Source organism: Podarcis raffonei, chromosome 1 (genome assembly GCF_027172205.1).
Source record: "Podarcis raffonei isolate rPodRaf1 chromosome 1, rPodRaf1.pri, whole genome shotgun sequence".
Lineage (NCBI taxonomy): Eukaryota > Metazoa > Chordata > Lepidosauria > Squamata > Lacertidae > Podarcis > Podarcis raffonei.
Window position 1 is genome coordinate 59870153 of NC_070602.1, and position 21385 is coordinate 59891537.

The following is a 21385-nucleotide window of genomic DNA, read 5'->3' on the forward strand; positions in this document are numbered from 1 at the left end:
GGCCCTGAAATAAAAAAAACAAAATGTGTTTTAATAGTGTACACTTGTGAAAAAGCTAATGGAAAGGCTTGATCCAAATTTAATTTAGAATTAATTCAGCGTGTTTGCTGTTTTCTCAGATTGGAAACGACCCCAACACTTCTTTTGAAAGTGATGCCAAGTTATAACAGAATTGTCTTGAGTTTAAAACTGAGAAGTTAAGATTTATCCCAAAGAATTGGGTGTGGACTATAGGTTAAGGGGACCAGTGTATTAAAAGGCTAGTAGCATCTGCATTGCTGTCACATACATGAAAAATGTCACATACATGAAAAGTCTTTTCTGTTCCTTTGGAATGTCAGTACCTACAATTCCTAATAAAAGGCTTCTGGGTTTGTTTGTTTTTACAAAAGTTATTTTAAACATTTTCTTTCAATTCATTATGTTTCTAGTTTTGCTGTGCGCCACAAACCAATCATAAAGCACCAAACAAGACACAGAACCAGCACTGCCGACTAACACTGATTTATTAACCATAGCTGTCAACGTTTCTCTTTTTTAAAGGGAAATTCCCTTATTCCCAATAGGATTCCTCGCAAGAAAAGGGAAAAGTTGATAGCTATGTTATTAACAGCAACAGAAAACCCTAAGATATTTGTTTCTGCCAACCAGTTTTAAAATGAAGTCGTAGTCTTTTTCTATAGAGTATATAAGGGATTTTTTTTTTGTCATGTTTACCAAAAGAAAAGCCGACGTCGTTCATTGGACGAGCTCTTTCAAGCCGCTGTTTGCGGTTCAGTGTTATTTAGCCGCAAGCTAGTTAAAGGCTTGGAGCGGGGAAATCGTTTATTAAACCGCTAGATTTTAGCAATTTATGCGTAAGATTGGGCGCCTCAGGCTTTCCTTTCAACGGTCATCTCTTTCGTCGTGGATTTAAACCATGGAAACAGCCCCCTCCGCTGCCCGTCTGACTTCATAATCCCCAAGAGTTAGGGATGTAGGGCAGTTTATCCGGGCCTCCCTTCAAATCCCACCGCGGGTACAAAAACAAAGCAAACACTCGCGCACTTATCAAGTTTGGCTCACTAGGCCCGCCGTAGACTCCTCCTTTCCTCCCCCCCTTCGCACACGCCCCGCCTTCTAGCTGCCGGAAGCGCCAACCCGGAAGTTTGGATGCTCTCTGTAGCCGCACGTGCTCCAGTCCGCCTCGCGGGGAAGGGGGGCGGAGTTCCAAGGACCCTCCCGGCCGGCCATGAGCTCCCGGGCAGCAGTGGTGATTGGTAGGTTCCTTCTTTCCTCCGTCCGAAGGTTCCGGCGGGGCTGAACCTCCAAGCCCCGCGGCTCATCCCTCCTCTCGTTTCCTCGCAGGCGAGATGCAGGCAGGGGATGGTCCGGACAGGGAGCCTTGCTCGTCTGACGACGGCGGCAGCGACGGCGCCTGGGAGGAAGACGACGAGTCGAAGGCGCCCGCGGTGGCCTCGTGCCTCTTCTGCGACAGGTTCGGTTCCGTTTGCCTTGTGCCTCCGGGTCGGAGGGGAGTCTCCACCCGGACAAGCCTCTCAGCTCTTGTTTTGATCTCAGCAGCGGCTCCAGCAGCTCCAGTCGCCTAGTATATCTGCATCTTTTTCTCATTCCCTTCCTCTGCATTAGTGGAGTCACCCCGCCCGCCCGCAGCAACTTCCAACAACAGTAATTATATAGGATACGGAGCAAACTGCCCTTACACCGACTCGGACCATTGGCCCATCCAGCTTTGTCCGCACTGGCAGCAGCTCTCCAGGGTTTCGTGCAGGAGTCGTTCCCCCAGCGCTGCCTGGAGATCCATTGGGTGGAATCCGGGATGTTGTGCATGCAAAGCAGGTGCTCTGCCACGGAGCGACATCCCTTGCAAATCCGAATGAATACCTGTAGTTGTTAAACTTGCAAGGAGGAAGTCTTATCAAAGCAAGACGTCGTCTTACAAAACGCCTTCAGCTCCCGGAGATATAATAGATGTCAAAGCATCCTGTTGTATTTTTTAAGCCCCCCCCCCCTTTTAGTAGAGAGGTGCTGGTGCTGTCTAAGTTCAGTGACTGAACTGGAGGCCCCTCGACTGACTTCAGGTCCAGTGTTGGACCATTTCGATCGGATACTCCCTACTGATGTGGATAGATTCCTCCAAGTTGGTAGACCCACCACCTGCCTCCTTGATCCGTGCCCGTCTTGGCTGATTAGGGAGTGTCCAGATGTTGCGCGGACCGCCCTGGTTGAAATTATCAATTCGTCCCTTGACACGGGGACATTCCCAGGGGAACTGAAGGAAGCAGTGGTGTGTCCACTCTTAAAGAAAACTTCATTAGTTCCCTTAGACCTATCCAATTACCGCCCAGTTTCAAATCTTCCATACCTGGGTAAGGTAATTGAGAGAGCGGTTGCTGAACAGCTTGGTAGGTTTCTGGAGGAAACATCGGCATTAGATCCATTTCAGTCCGGTTTCCGTCCTGGTTTTGGGACAGAGACGGCTCTGGTTGCCCAAACAGATGATCTCCGTAGACAACTGGATCGAGGCGGGTCAGGACTGCTGATCCTTTTAGATTTGTCAGCAGCCTTTGACATGGTCGATCATTATCTTCTGGACCACCGCCTCGCAGACGTGGGGATACAGGGCATAGCCCGTAACTGGCTGTGCTCTTTTATCTCTGGTCGGGGACAGAGGGTGGCACTAGGGAGGGAAATGTCGTCGCACCACTCCTTGGTGTGTGGAGTGCCGCAGGGCGCAATTCTCTCCCTGATGGTTTTTAAGATCTTTATGCGCCCCCTTGCCCAGATTATCCGGAGCTTTGGGCTGGGCTGTCACCAATATGCTGATGACAGTCAGCTCTATCTGCTGATGGATGGCCACACTGACTCGGCCCCGAACACACTGACCAGATGCTTGGAAGCTGTGGCTGGATGGTTTCGTGGGAGCCGATTGAAACTAAATCCTTCGAAGACAGAGGCCCTATGGCTGGGTCGGGATGGCATGGGGATGAGGGACCAACTCCCTTCTCTTGCGGTGGCCCAATTAGTGCCATTGCCTTCTGTTAAGAGTTTGGGTGTAATCCTTGATGCCTCCCTTTCCATGGAGGCGCAAGTTACAGCAACAGCCAAGGCGACATTTTTCCGCCTTCGCTGCATCAAGCAGATGGTCCCTTACCTTTCCCACCCCAACCTGGCCACAGTGATCCATGCAACGGTCATCTCCAGGCTTGACTACTATAATTCGCTCTACGCGGGGATGCCCTTAAAGCTGACCCAGAAACTCCAGAGGGTGCAGAATGCTGCAGCGAGGCTCCTCACGGGGGGGGGGGGGTCTCTGCCATGGGAGCATATTCACCCAGTGCTTTTTAAGCTGCACTGGCTCCCGGTGGAGTACAGGGTCAGTTTTAAGGTGCTGCTTTTGACCTTTAAAGCCCTTCACGGCCTAGGACCCTCGTACCTACGGGACCGCCTCTCCTGGTATGCCCCACGGAGGGCCTCAAGGTCCATAAATAACAACACCCTAGTGGTCCCAGGCCCTAAGGAAGTTAGATTGGCCTCAACCAGAGCCAGGGCCTTTTCAACTCTGGCTCCGGCCTGGTGGAATGCTCTGCCTCATGAGACCAGGGCCCTGCAGGATCTGATTTCTTTCCGCAGGGCCTGTAAGACAGAGTTGTTCCGCCTGGCCTTTGGCTTGGAGCCAATTTGATTCCCTCCCTCCCTCTCTTTCTTTTTTCTTTTCCTTCCATTATTTTAATGTTGTATTTTATTTTTGTTTTTAAGTTGTAATCATTCATCTTGTTTTTATTATTGCTTGTAAGCCGCTCTGAGCCCGGCCTTGGATGGGGAGGGCGGGGTATAAATAAAAAAATATTATTATTATTAAGTCAATACAAAAGAATCCAAGGAGTGCAAAGATCTAAGTTTTATACTTGTTGCTATAATGTAGATGGGGGGCTGAAGTTGTTGGGGATGATGGGAGTTACACTGCAGTAACATCTGAAGGGGCACAGGTACCTCCATCCCTGATGTAAAGGCAAACTGGTCAGCTTCTCTGTTCACCTTCGTGGTAACTGCCAACATTATAACTCTAATGACTTCCACAAAGTTGGATGGGTTTGTGCAGGGGAATAGCTGTTTAACAGTAAAAATGGGAATAATGATTACTCTGGGAAGGGTTTGTCAAGCAAGAAAGGAGCACAGGCAGCAGCCACCTGCTGAACTGTTTCGTTCTTAAATGCCACTAGTTTCCATCCATCTCTCCTTGCTTTTATCTTGTTAATTTTTGAAGTTTTTACTGCAATACAATAATATGTTTCCAGTTTCTATTCAGCATTTATTATTCACTTTTATACTCCTGGGCTCAATCTACTGATAATTGTCCAAACCACTACGCAGCTAGATTTTCCCCCACTTTTCGGGAGCTTGTAGTTTGTTTTCTATTGCTGTCAAAATTGTATTTAAAAAGCTTAACATAACATTTGGACAATTTCTACAACATTTGAACTGTGTTTTCCAAGATTTTTCAGTTCAGCTGAAGATACTTTTTGCCATTGTACATCAGATCATGGGTTCAATATTGGAAATCTGGCTCATAAACACAGTAAGTTTATTTTGTGTTTTGCTGCAAGTTTACATTTTACAAATTGATGAATGGGTCTTAACCTGTGAAATAAAACCCAGATTTCAGAGCACTGGGAAACGATTTTACGTATACAGTGGTACCTCAGGTTAAGTACTTAATTCATTCCTGAGGTCCGTACTTAACCTGAAACTGTTCTTAACCTGATGCACCACTTTAGCTAATGAGGCTTCCTGCTGTTGCCGCGCTGCCGGAGCACGATTTCTGTTCTCATCCTGAAGCAAAATTCTTAACCTGAAGCACTATTTCTGGGTTAGCGGAGTCTGTAACCTGAAGCGTATGTAACCCGAGGTACCACTGTACTTTAAGTGTCCTTAGTTAAACTGTTTTAAGTGCTTGAATGAATATCTTACTGTTTTCTGTTTCAGTATGATTGAAATAATTCTATCCAGTGAAGCAGAAAGAGAGAATAAGGGAAGCTGAATAGCATTATTTGAAGCATCTTAATCTAAATAAAAGATTGGTTCATTAGCACTACAGTATAAGTTGCCAAACACAGAAACATGCAAAATCTACCATGTTGGGTGTGACAAGCAAGATTGTTGGTGTTAGACATTCAACAGATCTTGGAGGCTAAAGATGAGCAGTCTCCAGTTCCATGTACACAAATGGGTTTGTCATCAAGTCTATGTGGATTAGCTCTGCATACATATTGGAACTTTTGAGCCTGAGAGAGATGTCTGGATCTGGACTACAAGAAAATTGCTTAATATTATTGTAAATGGTATCTGTGAGCTATGAAATACCTTTTGTGTGGTGGCAAACTGCCTGCTATTACAACGGAAAACACTCAAATGTATTGTAAGTGTGAGCCAGTAAGAGAGACTTGGCAGTCTTCTATAGGGTGATATTTAAAAAAGTCTAGAGGTCATAATATGGAATAAAATAGTTCAGCAGAAAGAAACAACTATGTTTGAATTCCAGTGGTAAATAGATTAAAATGTTGACCGACTTTTCAGCTTGACCAAACACCCTACTTCTGTTTTCCTCTCTCTTTTCTAGGACTCGATTTCTATGGTTACATCAAGCTAGTGAACTTTATTAGGCTGGAAGTAAGTTACCGAGTATTATCTGACTAAAGTTAAGTTATACTATGCTATGTCTCTTCAAGGGGACGCGGGTGGCACTGTGGGTTAAACCACAGAGCCTAGGACTTGCCGATCAGAAGGTCGGTGGTTCGAATCCCCGCGACTGGGTGAGCTCCCGTTGCTTGGTCCCTGCTCCTGCCAACCTAGCAGCTTGAAAGCACGTCAAAGTGCAAATAGATAAAAAAGTACCGCTCCGGCGGGAAGGTAAATGGTGTTTCCTTGCACTGCTCTGGTTCGCCAGAAGCGGCTTAGTCATGCTGGCCACGTGACCCGGAAGCTGTACGCCGGCTCCCTCGGCCAATAAAGCGAGATGAGCGCCGCAACCCCATGACTAGACCTAATGGTCGGGGGTCCCTTTACCTTTATGTCTCTTCAAAGCCATGCTAGTCAGCATTGGTTTAAAGTTTAGTAATAGGTTTATGAGGAAACGGTGCACTTTTTTCTAAACATGCAATTACTATCCATTGTTTCCTTTTTTACAATTTGTCTAGATAAATTTGTATATGTAAAATATATTAAGGCTCCAGATTTGGGTATGGTAAGATGTGCTGTGGGAAGAGAGAAAGGGTCTGTTAAGCTGTGAGAATGTACGGCAAATGTGTATCATATATACTGTTTTTTGTCATTTTATGCTACTGGTAGGGCTTGAATACAGTTTTAAGAACCCTCAGGGACAGCAGATTCTGATATCAATTTCCACAAATCCCCTTATTCCTGCTGTAGTTCTTCCCTCACCAAAATGGGGGGCACCATTTTGGGATCCACCTCAGGTGGGTGCCAAAATGGATTGGGCTGGTCTAGCGTACAAATAGCAAGAAAGATTCAGCATTTTGGAACACTACAGTTACTTGCCCAAGCTTTCAGTTAATACTTGTTAGAGTTAAGGTTTGATACCAGACTTTTTCATTATTTTCCTTCTGCGGTGACTATAAGGATATTTTTACAACATTAAGTATAGTTTAAACATGTTAAGAACGTTATACAGAATATTCATTTTTTATTTCAGAAACCAACTGTAGAGTATTTTAGTTCTATCAATACCCCATTTCCTTGGGAGGAAGAAAAATATCTGAAGCCTGTCCTGGAAGATGACCTCTTGCTCCAGTTTGGTAGGATTCTTTTTAATTTTAAATGTGTATACTTATAGATGATGAAAATGTGCAACTTTATATACTGATGGTTTAAAGAGCGGATATATTCTAGGCCAAGAAAAACCTCTCATATCTTCAGATGAACACAGATGGCATTCTATGTTTAGATTGAGCACCTTAGAGGAAAGATGGAATATAAATAGACTTACAAAATGTAGTAATAAATATAGCCTTATTGGCGTACAGAACAAGCCATGCAGTTATTTGGATCCCAAACACTCAGTAACTCTTAATATTTGCCCACTGTGTGATAAATTCTCTTGGTTCATTTCCAGATATAGAAGATCTCCTTGACTCCACTGACATCTTTTGTTCTAATGGACTAACTGAGACTTCGTCTCCCATTGAGCGTTTGAAACATGCAGAGCACAAAGCAGAGCTGGCAGAAGCAGCATTGGCCAGAGCCCAAGAAGATCTTCAAAAAATGAGGTATTGGCCAGAGAGCCTTTTACTCTAGTATCTATTAGACTGAAGCATCTTTTAGCGCTTAGGCCACTAGAAGCTCAGCAGGATGATGCTTCATCTGAATGGATTAGAAAGAGGTTAGTACGTTCCTTATGAAATTCGGATATATGTGTTGACAGAGAGACCGAGTCTCCGGCTAAGTTGTTGGGAAGCAGGATTCTGCAAACAAATAATACAGCTGCCATTCCTATTCCACAGTGTAGGGATGTCACAGACATGGCAGTTCCTGCAGTACTCTTTCTATTTTGAAAGTTAAAAATTCTTATAAATGGGGGATTTGAAAGTAACGTTTGGCGCTTGCTGTTAGAGAAGAAGAAGAAGGCGAGTGAAAGCGCTTGCGTGAAATTAAAAATAAAATATAAATAAATAAATGAGGGATTTACACATCATGTTTCCTGAGGTGTTATGTGGAGGGGAAAGATGCATTTTACTTTATTTTTAGTTTTTAAAAGATCTACCTCTCTTGTTTATCCAAGGAGAGCCAAGGCAGCTAAGATAAAGTAGAAGAAATGGAGCAACAGGTATAATCGCTAAAAGCCGATTCAGCAAAATTAGCACAAGTAGGGAAATACCTTTTTTGTAGAAAAAGACCAGGCCTTCACCTGCTGCCTGAAGCAGTATAGTGATGGGGCCTGATAGATTTTCTTGGCAAGGTGTTCCATAGGGTAGGAGCCACAACAGTCCCTACCTTTAGCTGGCCTACCAGCCTTGTCTTCCAAGTTTGAGGGATTTGCAGCAGGACCCCAGATGACAATTGGAACATGCGGGAAAGAACATACAGAAGAAGGCAGTTCCCAAGTTGTTACGGGGTTTAAATATTTAGACCAGTGCTTTTAACTAAGCCTATAGAAATGGCATGATAGAATCAAAACACCTAACTCATGCCAGCATTTTGACTTTTGTGATTTTGCAGTAATTGAGGTGTCCAAACGCTTTTTCAAGAGTAGCCCCGCCGCATAGACTGTCAGAGTTACATGTGTCTAAGCTGCTGGTCACTAGAGCATGAATGAAGGCAAAGCCTGTTTTGTCTGGAAGCACTGTACCTGGCACAGCAGCCAAAGCTTGAAAAAGGACACCCTTAGTAACCAACACCACATATAACAAATGTGAGATCTGGATTGACGAATACCTCCCTATCTTCCAACTATGCATACCTGGTCATTCAGAGAAAAAACTTCATGCAGAATTGGCTGTGAACTCAGTCCTGAGTCACACAGTCAACCTACAAATAGTTCTGTTTTGTCTGCATTAAGTTTCAGCTTTTTTGCAGCCTATCCAGTCCTTCAGAGTTACAGCACAATTCAGCCTTTCAGCTCCTTCCCTAGGATCAGATGAAAATGAGAGGGCGAGTTGCGTGTATGCTGAGGACTTTGCAACTCAAATCTCTGGATTTGTAACACCAGGCCCGCCAGACAGATTCCTTACTCTACTGGCAAACTGGAGTCCAAGTCAAAATGGATCTGAACAATTTTATCTGCAAAGTTCTTCACAAACAGATCACAGTGGGCTTCCATGGCTTCTTGTAACTTTCTGAGGACCTTGATGTGAAAGGCTCTGCTAGATGGCACTGAGGAAGATCATCCAGGCACCATAAACATAGCTCGTCAGTAAGCCAAAGGAACTTTTGGGAATCATTCGTAGGGGGGAAAGGTCTTAGGAGCGCCTGCGTCAATCTGTGGAGCACAGAAGTGATCAGGCCATCAGCAGAATGGCCAGCTATGTGAGTTAGAAAATCCCTCAGAGGCATCAGAAATCCCTTTCAATCCATCAGTCTCTAGGGGTTGACCATTTTAATTGGCCTCCCACCTCTGTGGTTAACCACATTCTAAACCAGCATGTCTGCTTTACACCACAGGAGGAAGCTGTTTTAAAATGTTCTACTTGAAACTCCAAAATTAAGTGTTTTGATGAGGTATTTCCTAGTTAAAGGTGTAGTTGCTGTTCCTACAGTCCATGGTTTCAATTCATAATGCACTGATCACAGCTGCTCTAGTCTCTTCTTCAACTTATTGCCCCCTTCTCTTTCAAAAAACCTGGAACTTAATGGAGAAATTAATTCTACAAAGTAATTATATTCACCAACACAGAGGAATTGTTGGAGATTTTGAGCTCCACTGGCAGACTTTATACACATATATAGGGAATATCTGATCATTTAGAAGACATCCCAGAATCTAATCGGGAAAAGTAGTAGATATTTATTATTTCCAGAACCTAAAAAAGTGCTGTTTAAAACCTTTCATTTTAGGCATTGATTTGGAAGTGGTAGCAGATCTTCTCACTGCTTTCAGATTTGTTCAGCAAATAAATTAGGGGGCAAGGGGAGTATCGCTTCATCAGGGTCAGAATGGCTTTCCAGAATCTGGACTGCTGTAGTAATGTCTAAATTAACATATTATAGAAAAATGAGCAATGAAAAACCAAATAAGCATTTGGAGTGATGCACTGTCCATCCCTAAAGTGTGGACCTTCTCTCTCTCTACAGAGAGGGAGGTCCATGGATGGTGAATGAGATTCACTTTTACATGCCTTCACGTGATGGGCATGGAAATGGCTACCATACTGTCATTAGAGCTCCAGTGGTTGTGACATCAAAAAGGTGTTTTGGAGTAGATCAGGGGGGCATTGGGGACGCCAAGCCCTCCTGTGTTCTTTGGATCCATTCTCTTGGGGTGGGGGGTATGCCAGTCCAGCCCCCTTGCCAACATCTGCCGTAGCTGCATAAAACCAGCAGGGCTTTGAATTTGGCACTTTTTCTGCCGCAGATCCTTTGTCCCCTGCTGCTGTAGGATTACGCTGTTAAAGTGAGTGAGCTGTTCTTCCAGCTGCATACTACAGTCGCTTTGAAAACATGGTACTTTTTATGGCTGCCTTTTCTTTTCCCATAGCCGATTGCTTGTCCTTGAAAGATCATTTTCTGTTTTATTGCTAATTATTTTCAATTATACGTAATAAGGACATCTTGTACTATACCATTTGGGTAATTGGGGGATCTGTATCCCTGGCTTCTCCACTTGTTTGCCTGCCTTTTAAGAACACCTTCAAAAGTGTGTCCTCCTTGGTATAGTTGTGGCTTTTAAGGTTAACAATAGCATCTACTTTAAATGGCTTGATGTGGAAGGCTTTTTATCTTGAAGGTATCTTGTGAAAATAGCAAGTCAGGATTCCAAATCATGAGTTCTAGGGAATCTGAAATGTGGAAAAATACTGAGGCTAGCATGCAAAGAGAATACAAATTTTGTACGTTGCAGCGTCCTGCACAGCAGCCAGCAGGGGGAGCTTCAGCATGCTTCAGATCCACGATAGCCCCGTGAAACTTGCATGCTTTCTCTCTTCACACACCCTCCCCGCATTCCTTTTTATGGTCTCCTTAACGTGTCTCAAGGGTCTGTTCCAAATTGATTACAGACAATTTGCCCAGGATTTCGTGATGAACACAGAAGTCAGAAGTGGCGCCATTGCGGACCTAAAAGAGGATGAGGAAGATGGTTACTTCAGCTCATATGGCCACTACGGGATCCATGAAGAGATGATAAAGGTCAGCAAACCAATAGAAGCATGTCTTTCTCGCCATAAAGATGGAAGCCATGGGGGTTTGTCCATAAGTACACTGCAGCACAGCTAGCTGCATTTTTAACCCTGACTGTACTTCCTGGTTGTTGCTCTTTTCAAAGCAAAGGTAAAAAATAAAATAAAAAACCCACAATAAAAGCACGAAGGGGGAAACACTACAGAAGAATAAGCACCCAGGCTCAATATGCAAAGGGGCAGGCACAGTCTAGTCTTCCTTTACACTGTCCAGAAAGCCAGTCGTAAAGGTTTGTGGATTCCCTGCAGAGGGATGCAGCACAGCCCCAAAACAATTTGGCCAGGAATGAAAACGGTCAACTCTGTTTATCTCCATAATGGAAGATACTTTGGATATAATTACTTTCGGCTCATTTGGATATGGTAGATCCTGGTGGCTATAAAAGTAGATTGGTGAAACGGAAAGATGAAAGTACTGATGGCCTGAAATGTACTTTGTTCATGAGAACAATCCATAACTTTATCAGAAATGTTTTTGTTCAAGAGATAAAAAAAACAACCTGTGTGTGTGTTATGCTATCCCGTTATCAGAATTTTATTTCGTGAGGGTTTTACAGTAAGATACAACAACATATCTATTCTATATAATTGTAATATAGAAAAATCCATGTAGGATTAGGCAGCAGGTGAAACTTGTGGGACGTAATCCCCTGAGACCAGTCAAGTACAACATTCCTTGTTTTCCTAGAATGGACATGCAAGGGAATTTTTGGTCCAGCCAGTCAAAATTTCCTGTTCCTCCTGGCCTGGAACATCCTTCTTTGCATGTGACTAGTGGGTAGCCGTGACCTTTCCAGACCGGGTAAAAGGCCAAGGCATGCTGCCAGTCTCTCGCCTCTTTTCCATCTTCCTTTTGTCCTGCAAACTTCCTGGACTGCTAACTGCAGTCATTAGGTCAACCTACATATGGGGTAAACCTCTTTGTATATGCTTGTAACTTTAAGCCTTAAGCCTGCCTTTAGGGATCACACTGTGCTCTGCCTGATCGTGAGTAAACTTTCTTTTTATTGCTTATGAACAGGACTGTGGTGTCTTTATTCTTTTAGGAGGGATTCAAGGGGTCTTACCAGGAAATTAGAACACAATTCAATCGGGACAAGCCAGATTGAATTGCGTATTGTCTTAAGAAACTTACGCGAGTTTGCAACTAGTTTTCTGCTCTTTAAAGGGTACACTCTGCTGAGTAAAGGAACTTGCTAGTGCAAGTTAGGAAGGATATTAATAAACAATATATCCTCTCCTGCAACCCTGAAGATTCCCACAAAACTGAAAGCCCTTAACATGCTAGGTTCTGTTAAGTCACTGGAACTCTACATTCTGATCTATGTTATTCTTTGCTCTTATACTACTCAGTTGTTATAATGGAAAATATTCCACCTCTTCCTTCTGGGTCTTGTAGATCCCTGCTTACACAATTCATTTATGTGCAGGGCCTATTGTAGGTTTAGATCTTCAATATATACGAAAAAGATTGGGGGAGTGGAACCTGTCACTCACTAAGTGCTGTTGAACTCAATCTTCCATCACTCCCAGTCAACATTGCCCGTGGTCAGGGGTGATGAGGAGTGCAGAGCAGCAACATCTGGAGGACCCAGGTTCCCGGCTTATTATTATTGTAGATCAGGGAATGCTTGAAGGCAAGTTAGCATAGGAGCAACATTCCAGAAGTCTGAGCTGAGGTTGTCATCTGTATGTGGATGACATGCAGCTCTATTGCATTTGTCAGTTCCAAGACAGTGGAAGAAGCCCTGATCAGATGTTTTGGGCACCTTGGAGATAGATGGTGATAAACAAATGTACAAGACAAAGACATCGTGGGTCAAGAAATCTGCTGATCTGGGTGGTAGAACAGAAGTGATCCTGGACAGGCGTGCGGTCCTCCTAAAGGGCTAACTTACATAACCTGGAAGGCTATTGGATAGACCACCTACACTCACATACCTGCCCAAGCCTTAAGGCTGGCATCAGAGGCCCCAATATCAGATCCATCGGCGAGAGCTGCTAGGCTGGCCCTGCAACTCTGGAATATCCTTCCTGAGAAACATGTTCAGTACCCTTACTTGAAAGTCTTTGGAAGAGCTCTGAAGTCCTACAGTGGTACCTCTGGTTAAGAACTTAATTCATTCCGGAGATCCGTTCTTAACCTTAAACTGTTCTTAACCTGAGGTACCACTTTAGCTAATGGGGCCTCCTGCCGCGCTGCCGCAGTGCGATTTCTGTTCTCATCCTGAAGCAAAGTTCTTAACCTGAGGTACTAATTCTGGGTTAGCAGAGTCTGTAACCTGAAGTGTCTGTAACCTGAGATACCACTGTATTTATAACAGTCAGCATATAGATAACTTTATGTTACCATCTTTTAAAAACTGTTCTGTTTGGTGTTGAAGTATTAATCTGTTGGTTTATCTGATGGTTATTTTTGCTACTTCTGTTTTGTTTATTATGTTTTAGTGTTTTGTAATCTTACTGGATTTTTTAAAAAATTGACTATATATAATACCTCAAGAACCGCCTCTCCCCATATAAACCTGCCTAGGCTCTGTGTTCATCCTCTGAGGCCGTTCTTCATGTGCCTCCTCCACGTGAGGTCCAATAACACGGGAACTGGCCTTTTCTACAGTGCTCCCCATTTTTGGAATGCTGTTCCCAGGGAGGTTCACCTGGTGCTTTCATTATATGTCGTTATGTGCCAGGCGAAAACGTTCCTCCTCAACCAGGCCTTTGGCTGATTAATATTCTACAGTCTTTTTACATGTGTGTGGGAAGGGGAAGTTATTGTTTTTGTTTTAATTACTTGTGTTTTTGTCTTGTGAACAACCCTGAAATCTTTTGATAAAATGCAGTATATAAATCTAATAAATAATATGTAAACTGCCTTACGAAGATGACTTAGCCTGAAAGGCGATTCAAAATATCCATTCTATATAGCCCTTTATATAGCTTCTGAGGACTGAACATAAGACCTTTTTCATGCAAAGCATGTGGTCTGCCATTGAGCTACAGCCTTTCATGTGCAATTAAGGGGTGATTAAGCTCCACATGGTCTCAGATGTGTTAATTTAGATGTGTTAACTCAGTGTTAATTTTTTATATATATCTTGGAGGGGAAAGCAGGATTAAATGTTTATACATGCCTTTTCCATTGTTGGGGAGGGCGGACTTGTTAACACTGGATTTGTCAGACTATCGTTTATATGGTTGAAATGGAAAATATTGCGTATGTTTTAAGCACTTCCCTATTTGTTCTGCACAAGGACCCAGGTTTGCCAGTTTTTTTGCTGCTGCAGCATTGCAAATAGTCTGTTTTTCTACTTGAATTTGGGCTTTAACATATATAATGGATTCCCTATCTTTCCCCGTCCTCCTTTTTACCATGTAGGAATAATATTCCTACACAGAAGCAGAGGGGGCAGTGGTTGATGGAGGGGGGAAAGAGGAGGTAACAGTGCCCCAAAATAAATGACTAGAGGTTTTCTGAGCAGCCGTGCATGTAGTGAAGACAGCAGTTGGAAATCTATTGATTAAGTTCAGGTAGCAAAAAGTAGTGAGGGTGGAAGTCTGAGAGATTCACAGTTGACTGCTCTTGTGACAGACAAAGAGAATTTTAATCTTAGGCAGTCTCACGTAATAGAGTGTCAAAGTAGTGGACGCAAATAAATAAATAGCTCCTAATCCTCAAAAATGAGCATTAAAAGAGACCCAAATGAATCACTTCATTTCAGATGTTTGCAGTAAGCAATACTGAAATGCTCTATTTTATTTTATTTTGTTTGATTTTATTTATAACTTGCACCTTCCACCCAAGTTGAATCTTCAAGATGTCTTGCAATCAGCGATGCGAAACAATAATTAAACAACAATCTGAAATTGGCAAGGACCATAACTAAGTGGTATAGCTTAATTATGGGACTGTTTGCACATAGTACCTGGCTTCTGCAGGTCGGACTGGGGAAATGTCTTACCCAGTCCTTGGGGAGCTGCTACCCAGGCAGCATAGACTCTTGAACTAGATTGCCTTATACCAGGTCAGGCAACTGGTCAGTTTTCCAGCAATAGTATAAAGTAAATAGCATCAAGAACACCACAAAGTGCTATAAAATGCACATTCAGCCAAGGTTCTTTTTACTTGCTATCTGCATATGCCCAGTGGGATAGATATCATAAACCTCGCACTGCTGATGGGAAGGACCAGTCCCACGTTTCCATTCTCTGCATCTCACATGGCACAGAGATGCATAGCATGGCCTTTCCTGATGGCTGCAGCTCTTGACAACCCCTGGGTTCATGCAAGAGGTGGTCCTTTTAGATATCTAAAGCCCTGTATAGGGTTTTGGGAACCTGTGGCTCTCCAGATGTTGCGGAACTACAACTTCCATGAGCTCTAGCAACCCTGGCCAATAGTCAGTGATGATGGGAGTTGTAGTTCAGCAACTTTTGGAAGGACAAGAGTTCTCCACACCTGCCATAGAAGATTTGGAACCTAAAGGTTGCTTGTTTTTTCAATATGTTAAAATCTTTATAAACAACCATTTCATGTTGCATTCTCAAATTCTTATTTATAAATTTACAGAAGCTTACAGATATGGTAGTCTAGCTCTAGTTGTTATTTTGCTTTTACAAATTCAAGCTCTGGAATATTGGTTGCTGCAGAGAATTGTACTTTCAGCGTTTTAGCATTGCATCCAGTGCTGCAGTGTCCAATTTGTATGCAAGCAAAGGTTCTTGCCTTTTTTTAGCTGTTCGCTGCGCACTTCATACTCCCTTCTCTTCTTTTTTTGACCGCTGTCATAAGGAGCTAAAAATAAAAACCTTTGCTTGGCTGATTGGTTCTCTAGCCATTTGCAGGGATAGTAAAGCATATGGCTTGCTGGCAGTCTTTCTCCCTGCCTACGCATATTAAAAGGAGTGATGTTAGTTGGTTGCAGAGACAAGCTACATAGCCAGATCACGTACTGATGTACTACATCAATTCAGGTGCGCGAACTGGAAAAACACCAGTATATCTCTAGTCACGCTGAGTGGGCACTGGAGGCTTTTTCTGAGCTTGGCATTTTGTAGAGTGACTTGCACAGCTTCTGGGATTCACTTGGCTATATACCTTTCTTGGTTTATATGCATTTGCTGAAAATAAGATTTCTCCTAGAACAGCATGCTTTGCTACCTAGAGCTGACCAGTGGCCTTATTTACAAATAGAAGCAGTATATTACTTTTCTCGTTTAATATGACTTCAATCATTCATACCCCAGGTACTAATATTCAATAAGATTTGTGTTGGACTGCACTCAAGAAGCAATGTGCTTGATTCCTGGTACGGTGCTTTAAAAACAGGGGGAAGATATATATGAACCATACATTAAATATTTCCTTATGAGTAAAAGGGACGGGTTATATCTTGGAACAACAAAACTTCAGTATTTCATTTATACCCACTAACTTTGCCAATGTTGCCATAACAGGCTAGACATGAATTTGCTACTTCCTGATTATTATTTTTTTTAAAAGGACCGTTAAACATGTCTCTGCTTAGAAAATTCCAAAACTTGGTTTGTTTGTTTTTAAAAAATGGAATACGGTAGGGAACATTGGAAAGGTGACAAAAGCATTTTATTCCACTGTAGTAAACTGTAAGTGTGCTCTGAACACATCTTTTTTATTTTAAACAGGATAAAGTACGCACAGAAAGCTATCGTGACTTCATATATCAAAACGCCCACATCTTTAGAGATAAGGTAAGTGGGCCAGCTTTAAAGCTCTTAATGTTCTTGCGGTATGGGACTCTCTGCGGTAATAAAAGCCTCTTGGATTGTATTCTTTCTAGAATTGGGAGACTGATGCTTTGACAGGGCTTTGATTCAATGTACTTGGGTTCTATTACACAGAGAGTATTATTATACTGCTGGAGGGTGCAGAGCACTGATAAGAGAAATTGCTGATCAGCATTGTCATTGTTCAGTGTGCTGTCTTTGAGTGTTCATTAATTATGATGGCATCGTTTTGTTAAACCTTTCCTCGTCTACTGTTCTTTAAGTGGCATCTGAAATAGGCCACATATACACTTATTTACAGTAATTCAAGGTAATTTCTAACCTGTATCTTGCATGATAAAGGCGTCATGGCCATCCCTAAGGAATTGGGTTCTGGAAATAGTTCAGATTCCATTGTTTTCTTGTGACTGATACCCACATAAATTAGGCTTTCCTGGGCAGTGTATAAAAATCCATTGTTGCTGTTATCTGTCTTTGCTGGGGACTGTATTCTGCTGCTTTATGGTGCTACCAAGGAACAAGGATAAGTGCATGAAAGAGAAGAATGCTCTAAATACGTGGCACAATCTGTTCCCCCTAAACACATACAGCAGGGACCCACTGCTGGGCCTTTTCCATTGTCTCCTTCATTGGCCCTTGGCAGAGCATATATAATGTCAGTGCATTGTGACGTGCCCTCAATGAAAGGCCTGTCCATATATTCCATACAGATACATGTTCGCACTACACTTCTATGCCCTGGTTAAAATACGTTAAAGAACAGATTCCTGATTCCCCCCCCCCCATAATGCAAGTTAATTCACAGTTTTTGCCTGGCCTTGTTAAGCAACCAGAGTCCTTGAATGGGGAGCAGTGTGTTGTCCCCAGTCTTGTGCTTTGCCTCTTTGAGAAGTCCACTCCTGTCCTCTGCCTTGGAGCTGGAGAGGGAGCAAGGTTCATGCCCATAGTTGTGTGAATTTCTAGGGACTATCTGTGTTTCCTTCTCCAACTACAAGCATTTTACTTTTGCCAATGTTGGAAAATTGGCAGAAGGAAGCAAGCAGACCAGTTCCAGCAGCCACCCATTCTACTTTATCTGCCACTTCCATAGTTAAAAAAATATACTGAGTAAGTTTGAATACATCAGGTGAATTAAGAAACATAGAAGTAGCAGTGCCAGCTATCTTGGGGCTGACCAAAGGTGTGAAGAACAGCTTGCCTACCCATTGGTTTAAGGACTGTCCTTTTTTTTTTTTTTGGGTTGAGAGAGGTTTTTTTGATACCTATCAGAACAAAAACCTGGAACACCAGTTTCTCTGTCAAGACCCTGTTGATGTTTTGTCACTGACCCTACGTAAATAATGATTAACATTACCATATTTGAGGGTAGCCTTGCATTCAGAAATGTGAGGCTAAATATTCAGGGATTTCATGCATTTAATAGGATGAAATTGAATGTAATTTTGAACCTTTCAACAACAGTCTCCCTTTATTCTCCACAAAGCCAGTCTTTATATACTTGACTGACAGATGACAAGGTGAAATGGGTTGCTTTACCTTTTACATGGTGATGCATCCAGCTGCAGTATCATTCTCAGGATTCTTGATGCAGTGTATCATCAGCTACCATTAGCTGTTGTAAAAAAACAAACATAAAGGATTGAATGAGATACCGTGCTATGCAGTGGTACCTCAGGGTAAGAACTTAATTCGTTCCGGAGGTCCATTCTTAACCTGAAACTGTTCTTAAACTGAAGCACCACTTTAGCTAATGGGACCTCCCGCTGCCGCCAGAGCACGTTTTCTGTTCTCATCCTGAAGCAAAGTTCTTAACCCGAGGTACTATTTCTGGGTTAGTGGAGTCTGTAACCTGAAGCGTATGTAACCTGAGGTACCACTGTATTTATATTTATAATGGAGTGTGTAAAGAACAAAGCAGTATATAAGCAGGAAGATAAACTAGCCAGACAGTTAAGAGTGCTGCGGTCATAATGCCTAACCTAAATATCTAGGTACTTCTTCAGATCTTTAATCTACACTTGGAAGTTCACTTCTGTAAGCAAACTGCTGCTTTATTCCTAAGCCATATGATCTTCCTCTCTGATTTTTTGTGATTATTTAAAAAAACAAAAACAAAACACCTCATCATAGTGTTTGCTATTCAGCTTGGAAATCTCTCTGGTGAAAAATCACTGAAGGGTCTATAATGAAAAAGAGCTGACAGGCCTTTAATTACAGACCTGTAAATGGCACCACTGGAATACAGTCAGAGCCCTCCATCAGATGTTGGCAGTCTGAATAATTATCTGGTGGCTGAACACTTGTGTGTCCAGTTATCTGGGCATCTGTCTTGTATCCCCCCCCCCATGCTCACCAGCTCAGCTTATTTTCAAATGAATATAGGTGGGTGTTCTGTGGGAGGAATTCAGTGATGCACTCTTCTAATCGTTTCATCAGCGCAAGCATTTCTCTTTTGCCAGGCAGAACAATCCTCCCTCTCCTACATGTTATTCTGGGGGTTCTTCTGGCTCTCCAGAGCATATTTGGGGGAGGCACATGGGAGGGAGTAAACCCCATTGCACTAGCAGGAGCCCTTACATTGGTTTCTCCTAATGTGCCAGGTTAGTTGAATTTAGGCCTGTGTGTGCACATGCACATATGTATGATACACAGACATGTTAACTCAGTATTGGACTACATATTCTACATAGATGGCTTGAATTTATCATAGGAATGATATGCTTTATTGTACTGTCCCAGTATGTTGGACAAGTAACATTCTTACCTAGCTGCACTGTGGTGCTGGTATTGCTGATTTTGAATGTTTTGGAATTGCAACGAGATTTCAGAGGCACCATAAGTATATTATTTGCCTGGGGGTTGTGTGGGTTCAACCTGTGAGACATTGAGATGTGTTTTTTGAGTATTGTTTTATGCCAAGTTGTTCAGATTTCTCAGTATAGCTTGCGACACTCTGCAAAAATTGTTTCAATAGCTGCATGCGACCTGTGTGGCAGGAAGTGAAGAACCTGTAGATGTCTGAATGTTGCTACACTAAAATTCCCATTATCCCTGACTGCTGCCCATGCTGGTTGGGGCTGATGGGAGCTGGGAGTCCACTTGGAGGAGGACAGCTTCTCTAGCTCTGCTATGAGGTGCACAGTGGATGCTCGGGTTGCGAATGTAATCCGGGCGGGAGGCACATTCGCAACCTGGAGCGCATGTCTACGTATGCACGGGTCGCAATTTGACGTTTCTGCACATGCTCAAAGGGCAATTTAGCGCTTCTGCGTGAGCGCCAAAACCCAGAAGTAACCCATTCTGGTACTTCCAGGTTCAGCGCGGTGCGCAACCCAAAAACACACAACCTAGAGCATCTGTAATCCAAGGTATGACTGTATACTTTGCTCTCCTGAGAATTTAATCCATTGTGTTTCTTACTTACTTTTTACTGGAAACTTGCAAACTTTCACAAATAGGTTTTGCGGCTACATTATAATGGCTTTGTAGCATTGCCACACTAATTCTTTCTTTCTTTTTTCTGTTAGATTGTCCTGGATGTTGGTTGTGGAACTGGAATCCTTTCCATGTTTGCTGCCAAAGCGGGTGCAAAGAAGGTGATAGGAGTAGACCAGTCTGAAATTATCTATCAAGCTATGGACATCATTAGGTAAGAGAATTTTAGAAACTTGAATTCCCTGCGTTAATATTCTTCACTATGTACGCACCCATTTTTGGGTGCCCATCTGCATTTAAGAGTGTGGCACTTTATATTTTTAAGTAACAGTAGTTGTCCCCTGTACATTGCCTGGCTTACTGGCAAGGGATGCTGTTGCATAGTTCACTTTCTGTACTGTCAGCAAAGCCTTTATTTAAATTCACCACAAAGTCATGGGCAGCAAATTATGGGATCCAGGGACATGGCCCAATGTTTAGGAGCCTCTAGCGCTCACTGTTAATGAGGACAGGAAAACAATATTTGCACCTAAAGTGGCAAAACAGCTGCCTTTCACAACATTGCAATTAGATTTCAACCCTGTTTTTTATATTGCTTGTATTCTATACCCACTTTGGGATATTGTAAAGACCTTGGTAAATAAACTCATATATGGACATCTGATTTGGTGTATTTCTAGCTCTTAAGGTGCAAGATGTAGAAAGTACTACCATTGCAGTTAAGGTAATTAATTTTTTCAGATCCTGCTCAAATTGGCGGGTTTGAGCACGTTACATGATGTGTGCAATACCTCTATCATGGAACTGCAGTTTCTACAAAGCGCAGTTATCTAGGCTTATCCTTTTTCTGAAGTGCTGCAGGCAGCTGTTGCATTAAGAAACTGCCATTTGGACTAATTTTTTATTCCTTCATTACGGAGTACAGGAAGACCTTGCTACACTTTGTATCTGAGATAATTATGAAAATACCTGTCAGCGCGACAGTTTTGGAGTTGTTTGATTTGCATGCCATGGTAGGGGCAAAAGTGGGTTTAAAAGAACTAATCTTATGACAGTGATGAATGATTTCTAGGAGTACCCAGTGAACAGTTGCTCTGAGGTTACATCTGCTGATCGTAAAATTGTTTCATTTGTCTCTAATTCACATTAAAACAATTTGTAAGAGTCTTGTTACAGACTTTCAGAGTAGCTGTCACAACCACCCATTTTGAATACATAGTATGCATTCAGACGATCTTATCTTGGCTTAAGTTGAGATATATGAGTGCACCTTCCAT

General features: G+C 42.7%; 1 protein-coding gene across 2 annotated transcripts in view; it reads left to right on the plus strand.

The window, feature by feature from the left end:
* The first annotated feature begins 1130 nt into the window (after positions 1-1130).
* The window catches only part of PRMT3 (protein arginine methyltransferase 3), a 65411-nt gene continuing 45156 nt past the window's right edge, over positions 1131-21385 (plus strand). For both annotated transcript variants that reach the window (XM_053389104.1, XM_053389115.1), the window contains exons 1-9: positions 1131-1259; positions 1348-1477; positions 4497-4579; positions 5621-5670; positions 6713-6815; positions 7133-7286; positions 10731-10860; positions 16572-16637; positions 20201-20322. In XM_053389104.1, the coding sequence (XP_053245079.1) occupies positions 1232-1259; positions 1348-1477; positions 4497-4579; positions 5621-5670; positions 6713-6815; positions 7133-7286; positions 10731-10860; positions 16572-16637; positions 20201-20322 (866 nt within the window). In that variant the 5' untranslated portion in view covers positions 1131-1231. The remainder of the gene's footprint in view (positions 1260-1347; positions 1478-4496; positions 4580-5620; positions 5671-6712; positions 6816-7132; positions 7287-10730; positions 10861-16571; positions 16638-20200; positions 20323-21385) is intronic.